This window comes from Lissotriton helveticus, chromosome 5_1, assembly GCF_964261635.1.
Source record: "Lissotriton helveticus chromosome 5_1, aLisHel1.1, whole genome shotgun sequence".
Taxonomy (NCBI): Eukaryota; Metazoa; Chordata; class Amphibia; order Caudata; family Salamandridae; genus Lissotriton; species Lissotriton helveticus.
In genome coordinates, this window is record NC_136065.1 from 1,088,321,981 (window position 1) to 1,088,337,604 (window position 15,624).

Below are 15,624 nucleotides of genomic sequence, written 5' to 3' on the forward strand. Positions count from 1 at the left end.
TAGGAGTAGGCAACCACTCCTCCCCTGCCCTGCCCCGAGAGCAGAGCAACCCCCCCCCCCCCCCCCCCCCCCCAGCAGCACAAACAAAATGATTATAACTGAAAGTTATTATCATTTTATGTTTCTACTTCTCAACTGTTTGAAAGCAGTGGGGGAAGCTCCTCCGTCAGAGCGGAGGAGCCACCACTGATTTACGATGAGACTGCCGGACACCTTTGAATCCCGGTACTCGCCTGCCTTGCTCATTTTTTAGCAAAGATTATCGAATTTTCTTCTTCATGGTCTGTATCTCACATACCTTAACTATGTTGCACGACTATTTTGTTGTATGATGTATACTCTTGTAATACCCACCTAAAATTGTAAAGCGCTCCGATACCCACCTGGGTCAAGTTTGCGCTATATAAAACTTTCTAATAATAATAATAATAATTTACCTGTATAGGTGTCTGTTGATGTTTGTTGTTGCATGTGTGGGTCTCTGTGTGCCTGTGTAGGATCCCATTGAGGGTACACACACTATACATATATGACATAGCCAACCCCATTCGCTTTTTCGATGATTGCTCATGCTGCTCCCCTCTGTAGAAACACTTCATGGCTCACGTCTGCCAGCTCAGCAGGAGCACAAAAGAAATCAGTTGTTACAAAACTGAATACTATATAATGAACGATTGTTTAAAAAGAGAAATGTGTTGAACTGCAAAACATGTCTTTAAAAGGTAGTAGTACTATTCAGTAAAAATTTAAAAAGCAGTGGAATTAAGTTTCCGTTAGTTCTTGCTTTCTTCGAGCTCTGCGATTGAATTTGAAATTGAAGATCAATGTCCTCAACACGTTTCAAATGCATTTTTATTGTTTGTCAAATATTAAAAAAACTCGAATATTAAATGGAAATGTATGTGTTTTGTTAGCTGGTGTTTTTTGTCCCCCACCCACCAATGATTTGTAAAGCATGTGTGTTTTACTGAGGTGGTGTTTTGGTGCAAATCTGAAATGCCACATCCGTCCTACAATATTTTGGACTTAAATGAACGGGCACACTCCTGCAACTGCACAGTAGAGTAACTCACATGTTCAGAGGCAGCAACAGCTTTATATATCACATGAGACTATTGACCATCAGAGAACACCATGACATGGTATAGACGTTCTGACCAATATTAACAGACAAACCTTACACTGAGTATAAATTACAGAACTCATCAGCACAGCACAGTCTCTGGCGTTGGGAATAATGAACAAACAAACGCATAATATTCGTTAAAAGTCACTGCACGTATATGTAAATGAGTCTCATGTGTATTCATTTTCCAAATTGTGAACATCTGGATTGATTTTACTATTGGGTGTGTGAACGAGTCCAGGCCTACACATTGATGGACTGATGTTCTTAGATAGCACACGCTGGTCATTGAACAGCGCCCAGACACTATCAGCTTTTCGTGGTCACATGAATTAAGTCAGAGGAAGTGAAACACATTTGGCCAGAGTAACAACGTTACATCTTTCACATGGCTGCTGAGCACCCAATCTCACTTTGTTAGTATGGTGAGTGAGTGCTGCCCGAGAATTGAAGATGGTACATTCCGAGCTGAAAAACCAGCGACTACAATGGAGGCGCTTACTGAGCTCTTTGGTCTGGGAAGAAGCTCACTCAGCCTTCTGGTGTTTGAGGGAGAACTGATGAATGTAAATGCATTTTTGATGCATCACTAAATTCTGAAATCTCTTTCACGTGTTCTATTTTTACACAGCCAACGGGGAATGTAGCACTTGCCCAGGGTCACACAACATGGTCGAGTTTTGTGTTGACTTGCAGTCTAGCGCTTCAGTTTGAACACTGAAGGTTGCTATTGTATGTTTGTTCCGACTATAAGCCTGCCCTTGAATCTGGAAGGTTCTTGCTAAAACGGAAAGTGCTGACATCTTATCAATGGAGTAATAATGACACTGTATCAAATCTAACGTCTGAAAATGTGAATACGTTTCTATTTTAAAAAGCTTTGGAGTCAAATTGTACCCCGGATTTTTTTTAATGCGGATTTGATATATAGAGAACTCGACTCTAAGCTATTGGAGCACTTATTATGGCATCGGTTACTTTACACAAGGTCACATTCGTTGTTTTTTTTGTCAGGAGGGGAATAAGTGCTTTGCCCACATTTACAGGATATTGAGCTGATGCTGAGATTGAACCTGGTTGCCTAGTTCCTAAATCGGCAGTTCTGGCTGGTTCAACATAGACCCTAACTGCTGCACAACAGCGCCCCCTCCTCTCAGCAGACCAAACTAGTGTACTTCAAGAGATACTTCAGCAGCATTGACATCTGATACACATATCCCAGTATACCTGTGCACACCACTGAACCTCGCATAGTGAAACACACCGATCACTCGTGATGTAACAAATAGCCCTCACTATTCAGACAGGTGTGCTTGTTCCTGAACGCTTCCAGAACACGGCACATGGGCGCGTTTTGATATTTGCACACAAAGCAGAATATTTACTAACCTGGTGTGTTGCACTCAAATCGGCACGGAATGTTTATTTAAAATGTATTTAGTACTGAAAAGTAACCTGCAACTAACAAAAGCAGCATAGGCTAGCCGTGCTTTGCATTACTTTGCATCAAGGAAACTTCCATGGGAGGTACGTGGCATTCACATGCAACCACCCATGGTTAAGGATGCAAAACCCTAACTACTAGAACAAAGTAGACAGGGTTTTCCATAAAAAACATGTTGACGTTGCGTCATGGAAGAGAACGCCTATTATGTCTCCAGTCTTTTCCGACTTTGAATGTGGGCTGCCCTCTACAGCACACATATCAAGTAGGACCGCTTAAATGTTAGCCTAAGCATAGCATTTTGTACTGGCAGGGTAGGTAGCCTTTCAGTACAAAACCTAAGCTGGACTTGAGGCAAACGCTTTTGCACTAAGGTGCAAAGGTGTGTGCACGCCACTGTCCGCCTGAAAGTGCGCCAGTGCCAGGCTCCAGGGAGGAGGACAGTGCAGGGACATCTTAAGGATTTTGGGGGCCCTGGGCCAAACGTATTTTGGGGGGCCCTGTTCAGAACAGCTTTGAAAACATGATCCAATTTCAGATCTTTCATGCCCTCTTTGGCCAGGTCACTGACAGTGCACAAGCACACGCGTCCAAATTCTAAATGTGTTTACGTCTAATAATCAGGAATAGTAACATGTATTTTCAATATTGTAACACAACAGCAACTTACTAAAATTACCCCCAAATAATTTACGTGACGCCCTCTCATTACACGTATGTCAGGTCCTGTTTTGATGTAAAATAAAAAAAAATATATGGATGTTGCTTGAAACATAAACCCAAAATATTTGTGCAAAATGTCTGTAATTGACTCTCACACACCATCCCCATTAAAACAATTAAAGGATAACGTGTTTTAAACAATCTGTTTAAGAATTATTGAAGGTCTTCAGGGCAGGACTCTGCAGAACAGAGCTGGCTGAAGGGACGGGGCCCTGGGCCAGAGCCTACTCTGTCCATGCCTTAAAACGTCTCTGGGACAGTGTAATATCTCTTCAGATATGGTGCTTCCTGCGAGAGAACTCTCAGGCAAGGCAACGGAGTAACTTTAGATGCTGCGCCGCTTCGAGACATTCAGTAAATACCCCAAACGCCTTGCTGTTTGTGTGTTGCAACATAGGATGCACTTTTCAAACATCTGCGCACGAGGGACAGGCCGCTTGTGAACTCACCGAGCGTGGTCTCCCTGCAAAGACCTTCCCCTTCTTCAGGAGCACCTCCCTGGCGTGCTCGTGGCTGTTCACCATCACCACATAGATGGAGCCCATCTTCAGCGAGTACAGGCTGCCATACTTCTTCTGCAGCTCGCAGAACAGGAGGTGAGGCTGCGCGTGGCTGCCCAGGTGCAGCAGGCTCCCGATGATGGGCAGGCTGGGCAGGCTGGTGGGGTACCTGGCCTGCTGCACCTTGCGGCCCGCGGCCCTCCAGAGCGCGAACAGGGCGAGCCCCAGCGTGAAGAGCGCGGCTCCCAGGACGAGCGTGGCGCCGCCGGCTCCCTGCATCCTTCGCCCAGAGGAGGAGTGCTGTCCTGAAGGCTGCGAGCGGCAGAGCGGCCCCCATAAGTACGCGGGACCTCCCTCTCGCGACCAATCAAGGGAGCAGAGATAATCAGAGCAGAGAGCCCGTGTCACTCCTCGAGACCGGCCCTGTTCATGCCGGGTGGTCCAGGCGGCCTGAGTTTTAAAACAAATCCAGAAAGAAGTCTCTGATACCGTAGGCAAGAGCAGGCACGCGATCTGCAGAAAGGTGGCATCTCCTTTTAATAGGAATCCAAAACAAAAAGGTACAAGCATAATCAGTGCGATAGAAAAAACAGAATCACTTTGGAGTGTCACGTGTAAACCTCCCAGTATGTCCATTGATACACTGCTTAAACTTAATTGACGAGAATATTTCAAAACTAACCCTAGTTCTTTCAATGAGCACCTTAGACAACAATGCGGGCCTCTTGTCTCTGAAAAACACACACTGACATAAACATTAGAGTGATCGCCCCGGCCTCAGGTCACTGCTTGATGTCCTAGGTTTTAACCACTTTTGGAAGGTAGGACTGTCTTCTACTTGGAGATCTGGTGGGAGGCAATTCCATAATTGTGGAGCCTGAATGGAGGAGTCTTGACTCCCGCCCCCCTTAGTCCTGGCTTTCTTGTGGTTTGGGCCATTAATGTAAATTGTACAGATCTAAAAGCTCTGGGACTTCATAAAGGACTTAAGAAAGCTTTTTCTATTCACAGATGAACACTTGTTTTTTTCTTCTAGATTACTTGATGGCTCAGGCAGGCGGATCTAATCACTATTCCCTGCCTCACAGGCATACAATGCAGTGCCCTCTTTGGTAAGAAATGAACAAATTACTTCCAGGTAATATTCATTACCCTTATAATAGTCCTCATCGCCTGTATGACCTCCTGAGACAGAAACGCTACCCAAGCTTTCTTCTAGTTTTATTAAAATTGTCACATACAATGAGCATAGATGCCTCTCCCACTCCAGCTCTTCCTGTTGTTATCCAAGCCACACATACTTTTGTCTCAGGAAGGGAGCGAAGGGTGGCTTGCTGCTAGGATAAGGCGAGACTGTCCTAAGGGTACCCCTACCTCTGTCCTCATCCTAGCAGTTCCATATGAGGATATATCAAAGCAGTGAATACAAAAGAGAATGATATGATGCAGAAATAATCACGACTGAAATAGATACAAGGCCTAAAGCCTTTGGAACCACTGGGGCCACCAGGAACCACCCAAGGTAGTGACACAGGGGACCCACGGAGGACGCGTGCAATGTCTAAACACAGCCGCGAATCACCATTAACTTCTATGGGGAAAGTCGCGGTTGGAAAATTACAGTTTAAGGACACTTAGAAGAGGACATGGAGCAAACCCCTTTAGAACTAGGAGGTTCTAGAGTCAACACCCATGGGAGCACCGGAGTACTCGAGTTACCTCACCCAGGAAAGCAAGGCGCATAGGTGTCTTTTCGTGTCGGGTTTCGTCGTCGATTTTAATGGTGAGCTGCTGAAGAATGCTGCAGGCGACCAAGTGGAAAGTGTCAGGGTGGATCCAAGGGTGGATCGGAGATCTGAAGAACCTGAAAGCAGAGGGGACAGAGTCTGGGTCACTTTCCAGTGACCAGGAAGGCGATGAGCGGATGTCCTTCAGCCACGCGGACCAGGAGGCGTCGATGACAACCAGGAGCTGGATTCAAGCTGTCCCAAGAAGGATGTCGAGTGCTGTGGTGTCTGTATCTGGATTGGACCAAACAAGCCTTGGCAACAGCAACCCACGCAGAAAGGAAAGATTGGCTTCAGTGCAGACCAGCAAGGTCTGAGGGACTCACTCTTTGGAGGGGAGAAAGGGCACGTCTGGAGCAACCAGGGAAGCCCAAGAAACAGAAGAGTTACCTTCATGGGGAGCCACCAGTCGACGGACCAGGGATCGCGAAGGAGCCTCAAGCGGAAATGCTAGAAGCGGGCACAAGTAACACTCGTGGAGTGTAGGCCCACAATCTTCGGTGCAGATGATGTTTGGGGCTTGGACTACAATAGCCCAAAGCACAACTTCAGAAAAGCTCGCAAAGTCAATGCATTAGCAAATGTGCACGGTGTCCAGGAGTTCCAGTCCCACGTCTCTCGTGATGGCTGCTGGTCTCAGCTTTGCTGGGATCTCGTGTCAGCCTCTGAGATGTCTGGAAGTCCATGTCCTGAGTGGCAAATACTTCGGGGTCCGCCGGAAGCCTCGGAAATGCAGACTGGCAAGATGCTGCTTTGGTGCCTGTTTGAACAGGGGAGTCACTCTTTGACCCCAAGGGAGACTCTTCTATCTTCTAGTCTCTAGTCGTGTAGAATGTCGAAGTTCCAGGGCATATGTTGCAGAGTTTCGTCCAGGTGTAATCTGAAGTCCTAAGGACTGGGATCCCATACTTATTCTAAGTTAGGGGGTTGGACATACTCTAGGGACCCACCTATGGGAGGTTCCAGGGAGGGGGTGGTTACACCCCTTTCCCTTAGTCCAGTTTCGCACCAGAGCAGGGGCTGAGCGCCCCTGCAACCGGTTTGAACTGGGGTATGCACAGGGACACCAAGTGTGCCCCCAGCACTGTCTGAAAAGCATTCTATGAATGCACCCACCCAGCCCCAAAACACTAAAACCTGTCTGGGAGGTGGTTACACCTCCCTGTGACAGGAAACTTATTGTCCAGGCCTCCCTTGTCGGAGTTTCGTCCAGCAGCAGGAGGTCAGACTCGTGTCTGTGGCTGCAGAATACATTTTGTGATGCTGGGGCTCTTTTAAACTATTACCGGTAGGTAAGTGTGTACATGTCTTTCTGCCTCTAGAAGGGTGGAATTCTACCCCCGCCGCCAGAACTGGCGGGGGGGTAGGAGTCCAAAGTGTTTGACACCAAACACAACATGTTTCCATGCAGCCATTCCAAAGTTAGCATTTACCACAAGGTTATAATGCACTTAAGAGTATATGGTCTGGCTGCATCACAGAACAGCATCAGAGAATAGATTCCGAACGCTGCAGAGGGGTCCAGCTCATGCATGGGCACCCTCTCACACAAAACCAAGCACTCCTGGTCAGGATTGAGAAGGCCTGCCAAAGGAGTGACTTATAGGTTTATATGTGTCAGAGATTAAAGGTAAATATAGGTAACCTATATCTTACTAAAGGGTACATGCACCACCGTACCCAGGCTGCAGTAGCAGACCTGTGGTGTCATTTTAGAAGGCTTCCAGGGGTGGCATAATACATGCTTCAGCCCCTGGTAGCCTCTGGGGTACCTATGCCCTTGGTACCTAAGGTACCATATACTAGGGACTCACAAGGGTAACCCAGTAACCAATCTGAAGTGTACCTAAAGTACATGCAATCAATTTAGAGAGGAAGCAGCTAGGCTGGGGACCAGAACAGCAGGGCACAGCCAGACTAAAGTAAAAAAACAGTGAAACACCAGCAAAAAGTGGGGGTACCCATAGTAAGCAGATCCTACTCTCCTACAGCCTGTTTTCCCACTGGCCTGGAAGGTCAAGCAATTCCTACAGACAGTATCTGAGGAAATCTTCATCCGGGGCCAATAAAAGTAGGGGACAAGCCTGGCAAAGGTCTTGCTGTGCCCCAGATGTCCTGCCGGGGGTATATCATGAGTCATCTCCAATAGGAAGGCCCTTTAGCATTGAGGAATGACCAGTGCCCATGTTGTCCCATGCATAGGTGCCTTGGGCTCACTATACAGGAGTTTTCCCTCCCAGTACATGCAGTGATTTCCAGAGGCATCACCTGCTGCCTGGGGTTCGGCCTGTTGCCTCATGCCCTTCAGGGTTGGGCACTCCTTCTGTGCCTTGCAGAACTCCTACCTGGTAGGTCTCCCTTTTCCTTGCCATCTAGCAGGTTCAGGCAGGTCACCAAGGAGGCAATGTCCTCCGCAGTGGGCTCCAAAGCAGTCTTCTCTGGCAAGCCATCTACCTCAGCTGGGAGATGCAGGGAGGTGGAATCTGACTGCATGGTTGCCCCCACTTTTTTCCTGGTGTTTTGATGGTTTTTGACTTAGTTTGGCTGGGATCCTGCTATTCAGGGCCCAGCCTATCTGATTTCCTCTCTAAAATGATTGCATGTACTTTAGGTACACTCCAGATTGGTTACTGGGTTGCCCTTGTGAGTCCCTAGTATATGGTACCTTAGTTACCAAGGGCATAGTTACCCCAGAGGCCTATCAGGGGCTGAAGCATGTATTATGCCACCCCTGGGGAGCCTTCCAAGATGGCACCACAGGTCTGCTACGGCAGCCTGGGTAAGGTGGTGCATGCACCCCTTACTAAGATATAGGTTACCTATATCTACCTTTAATCACTGACACATATAAACCTATAAGTCACTCCTATGGCAGGCCTTATCTATCCTGAACGCAGAGTGCTTGGTTTTGTGTGAGAAGGTTCCCATGCATGAGCAGGGCCCCTCTGCAGTTTTCAGAATCTTTTCTCTGAGGCTGTTCTGTGATGCAGCCAGACCATATACTCTTAAGTGCATTATAACCTTGCGGTAAATGTTAACTTTGGAATGGCTGCATGAAAACATGTCGTGTTTGGAGTCAAACACTTTGGAATCCTACCACCCGCCAGTCCTGGCGGCGGGGGGTAGAATTCCACCCTTCTAGAGGGAGAGACATGTCCACACTGACCTAACCGGTAATAGTTTAAAAGAACCCAGCATCACAAAATGGATGCTGCAGCCACAGACACGAGTCTGACCTCCTGCTGATGGACGAAATTCCAGCAGGGGAGGCCTGGACAATAGGTTTCCTGTCACAGGGAGATGTAACCACCTCCCAGACAGGCTTTAGTGTATTGGGGCTGGGTGGGTGCATTCACAGAATGCTTTTCAGACAGTGCTGGGGGCACTCTTGGTGTCCCTGTGCATACCCCAGTTCAAACCGGTTGCAGGGGCACCCAGTCCCCTCCTCTGGCGCAAAACTGGACAAAGGGAAAGGGGTGTAACCACCCCATCCCTAGACCCTCCCGTAGGTGGGTCTCTAGAGTATGGCCAACCCCCTAACTTAGTATACGTATGGGATCCCAGTCCTTAAGACTTCAGATTACACCTGGACAAAACTCTGCAACATATATCCTGGAACTAAGACATTCTACACGACTAGAAGACGGAATAATCTCCCTTGGGGTCAAGGATTGACTCCCCTGCTCAAGCAGGCACCAAGTAGCATCTTGCCAGTCTGCATTTCTGAGGCTCCCGCCGGACCCCCAAGTATTTGTGACTCAGGACATGGACTTCCAGACTTTTCAGAGGCCGACATGAGATACCAGCAAAGCTGAGACCTGCAACGATCACGAGAGTCGTGGGACCGGAACTCCTGGACATTGTGCACATTTCCTAGTGCATCGACTTCCCGAGCTTTCCCGAAGTTGTGCATTGGGCTACTTGTAGTCCAAACCCGAGCACCATCTGCACTGAAGAGTGTGGGCCTACAGTCCATGAGTGTTCTGTGGGCCTGCTTCTAGCATTTCTGCTTGAGGCTCCTATGCGATCCCTGGTCCGTCGACTGGTGGGTCCCCACGAAGGTAACTCTTCTGTTTCTTGGGCTTTCCTTGTTGCTCCAGAAGTGCCCTGACTCCCCTCCAAAGGGTTAATCCCTCAAACCTTGCTTGTCTACACCGAAGCCAATCTTTGCTTTCTGTGTGGGTTGCTGTAGCCAAGGTTTGTTGGGTCCAATCTGGATACCGACACCGCAGAACTCGACATCCTTCATGGGACAGCTCGAATCCAGCTCCTGGCCATCGTCGATGCCTCCTGGTCCTTGTGGCTAAAGAGTCAAGCTTCACCTTCTTCAGCTGAAAGCACCCAACATCGGTGGACATTAACTCATCTCCTTCCTGGTCACTGGCAAGTGACCCAGACTCTGTCCCCTCTGCTTTCAGGTTCTTTAGATCTCTGATTCACCCTTAGATCCACCCGGACACTTTCCACTTGGTCGCCTGCAGCATTCTTCAGCAGCTCGCCATTAAAATCAACGACGAAGACGGAGGAGGAGCTACGCTTGCAACCAAGATGGCCGCTTAGGCTCCCGGCTCCCCCGACCTCCGTCCCCCGCCGGATAATCCTGCTACAGATCCTGAATTTCCACCCTGCCTCCGGGTGTGTGAACTGCTATGTTGTATTTTGGTGCGATCCCGGGATTTTTCCCAGCTTTTTGGACGAAGTTACGTTGAGTTTTAGTTTGGGGCCTACACCAACTTGTGAGCCGGGAACTCGAGTACTGGCCCAGCGGGTTCCAGGTGAATAACATCGGCTGTGGGTGATCATCAGGGTCCGGTCCTTGGACGTGGAAAACTTTTTACGCCCAATTTTGACGGTGGTTGTGCTCTAGCCTACAATCGATGGAGGGTTGACGAGGCACGACAGTGCGCTGTGGGTGTGGGTCCCTGGCCCGGAGACCCGGTTTGCCTCTGCCGGTGTTTGCCGGGTTGGGATCTACGCTTGTGTTACCGGAGCCTGGATCGCGACCTTGGTAAGTCCTCAGTCTCCCTCCGTGACAGTCCTTCCCCAAAATTGCCGATTCCACTGGGGTAGGCTGGGCCTCGGGGGGACGCGAACATGGGTGTCTCGGAACAAGATTCGGTGGGACTGACTGCGTCTGAACAGTCGATACGATCTGTATTCGCAGCTATCGGGGCACTACATTCCCATGTGGAGTCCATTGTCCGGAAAAAGATTGCGGTTGCACACGGACTTGGACAAGTGGGACCGGACCCTGCACCGTTTCAATATCCTGATCAGCCTATACTACCCATGGCAGTCCCTGTAACGGCAGTGGACCCCGTGCCATGAGAGGTGTCGGAGCTTCATGGCAATGTGATGGCCGATAACCGTGTACTCGACGTGCTCTACGGATTGCCAAGCCCACCATCATCGCCTACCGAGAATGGTTTAATTGTTGCTCCCCTTCCTGATGGGAACTATCTATGGAACGATTCAGTGTTTTTTCCCTCTTCGACGCTTTCACTATCTTCACAGAGACAACGACGTTGGGAGCTCATGTCGATGAGGGTCATCGTTGATGCCGATAGGGTTCCCAGGGACTTTATGACTTTGCCTCGCCCCATACGGAACTTTACTGAACTGTTTTTACATTCCGACTATCCTGCGGAGGCGAAAGCCTGTCTGGAAGGGGCTTGTGCGACTGATCTGAAGGGTCAAGGATAAGACTGATTGTTGGGGTTTGGCACCATGGGTTTTCTGAAGTGGGATTCGTTACCATTGTATTTACGGGAGGTAGGGTGGTGGCTACTGTTTCCCCTGTTTAGTTTAAAATTTCCTTCTCAATGGAGTTGAGTGTTTATTATGGGGATTCTTGGTTCTTGCGGGGGAGGGGGGACCGGGGGCCCGTATTGACATGTCCTCCTCCAAGTTTTACTATATTTAGTATCTAGTTAGATGGGGCGACAGGCACGCAGCTAGTTGGGGATAGGGCGCAAGCCATATGCTGGGGTGCAGGGTGGGGGGAGGGGTGTTTGTCTAGTTAGTATTTGTAGTTTTCATGTTTGAAAACCTTCAAAATCCTGATATAGGTGATCTTATTGAGTGGCGGATTTGTGTTATGGGGTAGACGGGTTCTGGTGGAGATATTACTTGCGTGAGTTAGCCAATTTTTGAGTAATTTATCACTGTGTTCGGTATGTGGATGTAACATCGTAACCTTCTTATTGCTGCACCCTTCCCCCTCCCTTCTACTCTGGGCTGTTACTCAATGTTTATCCTGTTTTCCTGAGGAGGTGGGGTTGGCGTTAGGCGTTTGTTTGACTATCCTGATTGTAGTGCGGCCACAAACCAGATGTAACACGTGAGCAGACTTTATTGATGATTCTCCGTCCATATCCCCTGTATGTATATTATTGATCCTTCATTCCGCGATGTAAGCCACCTGTTACTGTTTTTCCTTTCTTGTTTCTTCAATAAAAAGATTTAAAAAGAAAAAAAAAAAACGACGACGAAACCCGACACGAAAAGACACCTATGCACCTGGCTTCCCTGGGTGAGGTAACTCTAGTAGTCCGGTGCTCCTGTGGGTGTTGACTCTAGAAACCTCCTAGTTCTAAAGGGGTTTGCTCCAAGTCCTCTTCTAAGTGTCCTTAATCTGTAATTTTCCAACTGCGACTTTCTCCATAGAAGTTAATGGTGATTCGCGGCTGTGTTTAGACACTGCACGCGTCCCGCGGGGGTCCCCTGTGTCACTACCTTGGTTGGTTCTTGGTGGCCCCAGCGGTTCTAAAGGCTCTAGGCCTTGTATCTATGTCAGTTGTAGTTCTTACACCACCTAATATATGGTTTGGTACGCGCACGGGGATCAACGTATATTGTGCTAATTTACTGTGTGCTAAATAAGTTTACTGAACATACTTTTGCCTCTAGCCTCATAAAGAGACTAGAGAGATGTGTTTAGAATAAAAACATATATTTTATATATAAACCTGGTGTGGTTCTCCTTGCATTTGGTCATTCATGAGATTATAGACTGGTAAAACAAGCTGCTTTACATTCCTTCAAGACTTAGCCTAAAGGCTGCTGTCCACAGCTACCACTAGGATAGCTATCTATATAGTGACCACTGCGCCTCTCACCAGGCCTGGTCACCCCCTTGCTCCTCCTGCCGCCTCCCGCTCCTGCCTGCTCCTGCCTGCCAGCCTTGCCAGCCTTGCCGCCTTTTTTCGCCGCAGACGCCCCCCTGACCCCCCGAGCGGCCCAGCCTCAGCAGAGCCGCCCGCTCGCCAGTTTCCCGCCGCAGCTCGCCACAGGCCCCGCCCACCACCGGCCCATTGGCCGAGCCGCTCCCGCCGCCCAGCTGACCCGCCCTCTCGTCCCCCTTCTTAGGACGCCCCCTGAGCGACCGTGCAGCGGACGCGCACAGCGGGAGCACCGAATGAGCGCCGAAGGTGCGCCAAAGGTAAGCCCGTCTGCGCCCGTCCGCGCCTGGACCGCGCCCAGCGCTAGGACCCCTGGCCCCCGCAGACCCCAGCCCACCCGCCGGACGTACAACGCCGCCACCCTCAACGCACTCAACGCCGGCCGAATCCCAGGATGCTACCGAGCCACCCCGAGACGCACCCACGGACCCTTCTGCTGCAACGTCTGCAAGGTCACCTGCATCCGGACCAGCACTACTCCTGCACCAACCAAGACCAAGACGAGCAACAGCAGCAGCCACCTGAAATGCATCCTGCTCAACACCCGCTCCATCCACAGACACGCCATCGAGCTCTGGAACCTGCTCGACACAACCTCACCAGACATCGCCTTCCTCACGGAAACCTGGATGAACGCCTCTTCAGCGCCCGACATCGCCATCGCCATCCCAGACGGCTACAAGATCATTCGAAGGGACCGCATCAACCAGACCGGAGGAGGCATCGCCATCATCCACAGGAACACCATCCGCATCACGACCAACACCGACGACACCCTCGCACCCGCCGAGCACCTGCACTTCCAGGTCCACATCAACCCCAAGACCACCCTCAGAGGCACCCTCATCTACAGACCCCCGGGACCACGCACACAATTCAGCGAAGACATCGCCGACTTCATCAGTCCGCACGCCCTCCCCTCCGCTGACTACATCCTCCTCGGGGACCTCAACTTCCACCTGGAGAACAACAACGACCGCAACACCACCACCCTGCTGGACAACCTCGCCAACCTGGGACTCAAGCAGCTGGTGACCACCCCCACCCACTACGCCGGACACACACTCGACCCCGTCTTCTCATTCTGCAAGGACATCGCCTTCAGACACGCCACTGGACTCCACTGGACGGACCACAGCTGCGTCCACTTCAGCTTCAGAAGGACCACGATCCACCACCACCAGCAACAGGTTGCACGCAGAAGCTGGAACAAGATCACAGCCGACCAGCTCGCGACTTCCCTGAGCAAGAACCCACCCACCAGCGCAACGAACCCAACCCAAGCCAGGCGGCCACCAACCTCGCGAAGTGGATCAGCAACTGCGCAGACGACCTCGCCCCTCTGAAGACCCCGCCTAGCAGACCCGGTAGCAAGAAAGCCCCATGGTTCAACGACGAACTCAAGAGCTCCATCATCAGCCGACCCCACCGACCTCAAGAACTACCGCCCCATCTCGCTGCTCCCGTTTCCTGCTAAAGTCATCGAGAAGACCGTCAACAAGCAGCTGGCCGCCTTCCTCGAAACGAACGGATCCCTCGACCTCTCGCAGTCCGGCTTCCGGGCCAACCACAGCACTGAGACCGCCCTGATCGCAGCCACCGATGACATCCGAGCACTGCTTGACAACGGAGAAACAGCAGCCCTCATCCTCCTAGACCTCTCCGCGGCCTTCGACACTGTCTGCCACCGTACACTAGTGCAGCGACTCAGCAGCGTCGGAATCCAGGAGAAGGCACTGGAGTGGATCATCTCCTTCCTCGCCGGAAGGACACAGAGAGTCCGCCTCCCCCCGTTCAGATCTGAAGCCACCGAAGTCATCTGCGGCGTTCCTCAAGGCTCCTCGCTCAGTCCAACCCTCTTCAACGTCTACATGAGCCCCCTCGCAGACATCGCACGCCAGCACAACCTCAACATCATCTCATACGCCGACGACACCCAGCTGATTCTCTCCCTCACCAACGACCCCGCCACCGCCAGAGCCAACCTTCACGAAGGGATGAAGGAGGTATCCGAATGGATGAAGAACAGCCGCCTGAAACTGAACTCGGACAAGACGGAAGTCCTCATCCTGGGATCCTCACCCTCCGCCTGGGACGACTCCTGGTGGCCCCCCACCCTAGGCAGCGCACCCAAACCAACAGACCACGCACGCAACCTGGGCTTCATCCTGGACTCCTCCCTCTCCATGACCAGACAGGTCAACGCTGTCTCCTCGTCGTGCTTCAACATCCTGCGCATGCTACGTAAGATCTTCCGGTGGATCCCCACCGAGACCAGGAAGACGGTCACCCAGGCCCTCGTCACCAGCCGTCTGGACTACGGCAACTCCCTCTACGCCGGAACCACCGCCAAACTCCAGAAGAGACTCCAGCGGATCCAGAACGCCTCAGCTCGCCTCATCCTGGACATCCCCCGTCGCAGCCACATCTCCGGACACCTGAGAGACCTGCACTGGCTCCCGGTCAACAAGAGAATCACCTTCCGACTCCTCACCCACGCACACAAAGCCCTACACAACCAAGGCCCAGGATACCTCAACAGCCGCCTCAACTTCTACGCTCCCAAACGCCAGCTTCGATCGACCGGCCACGCCCTCGCCGCCGTCCCCCGCATCCGAAGAGCCACCACAGGGGGACGGTCCTTCTCCTACCTCGCCGCCAAGACATGGAACTCCCTCCCGACCCACCTCCGCCTGACCCAGGACCACCTCGCCTTCAGGAAGCGACTCAAGACCTGGCTGTTCGAGCAGTAGCGGACCCCCCTCCCCCAGCGCCTTGAGACCCTCTGGGTGAGTAGTGCGCTATATAAATGCTTTGATTGATTGATTGATTGATATAGGTTGTCTTTAAACCTACCATCAAT

At 50.9% G+C, this 15,624-nt stretch overlaps 1 protein-coding gene across 2 annotated transcripts in view; it reads right to left on the minus strand.

The window, feature by feature from the left end:
- The window catches only part of CYP17A1 (cytochrome P450 family 17 subfamily A member 1), a 331,379-nt gene that overhangs the window by 286,429 nt on the left and 29,326 nt on the right, over positions 1 to 15,624 (minus strand). Inside the window, exon 1 of one of the 2 annotated variants that reach the window (XM_078641170.1) lies at positions 3,743 to 3,934. The exons of the other annotated variant lie outside the window; for it this stretch is intronic. Coding sequence (XP_078497296.1) covers positions 3,743 to 3,838 — 96 coding nt within the window. The 5' untranslated portion in view covers positions 3,839 to 3,934. Of the gene's footprint in view, positions 1 to 3,742; positions 3,935 to 15,624 lie in introns of those variants that run through there. 2 annotated transcript variants of the gene reach the window in all.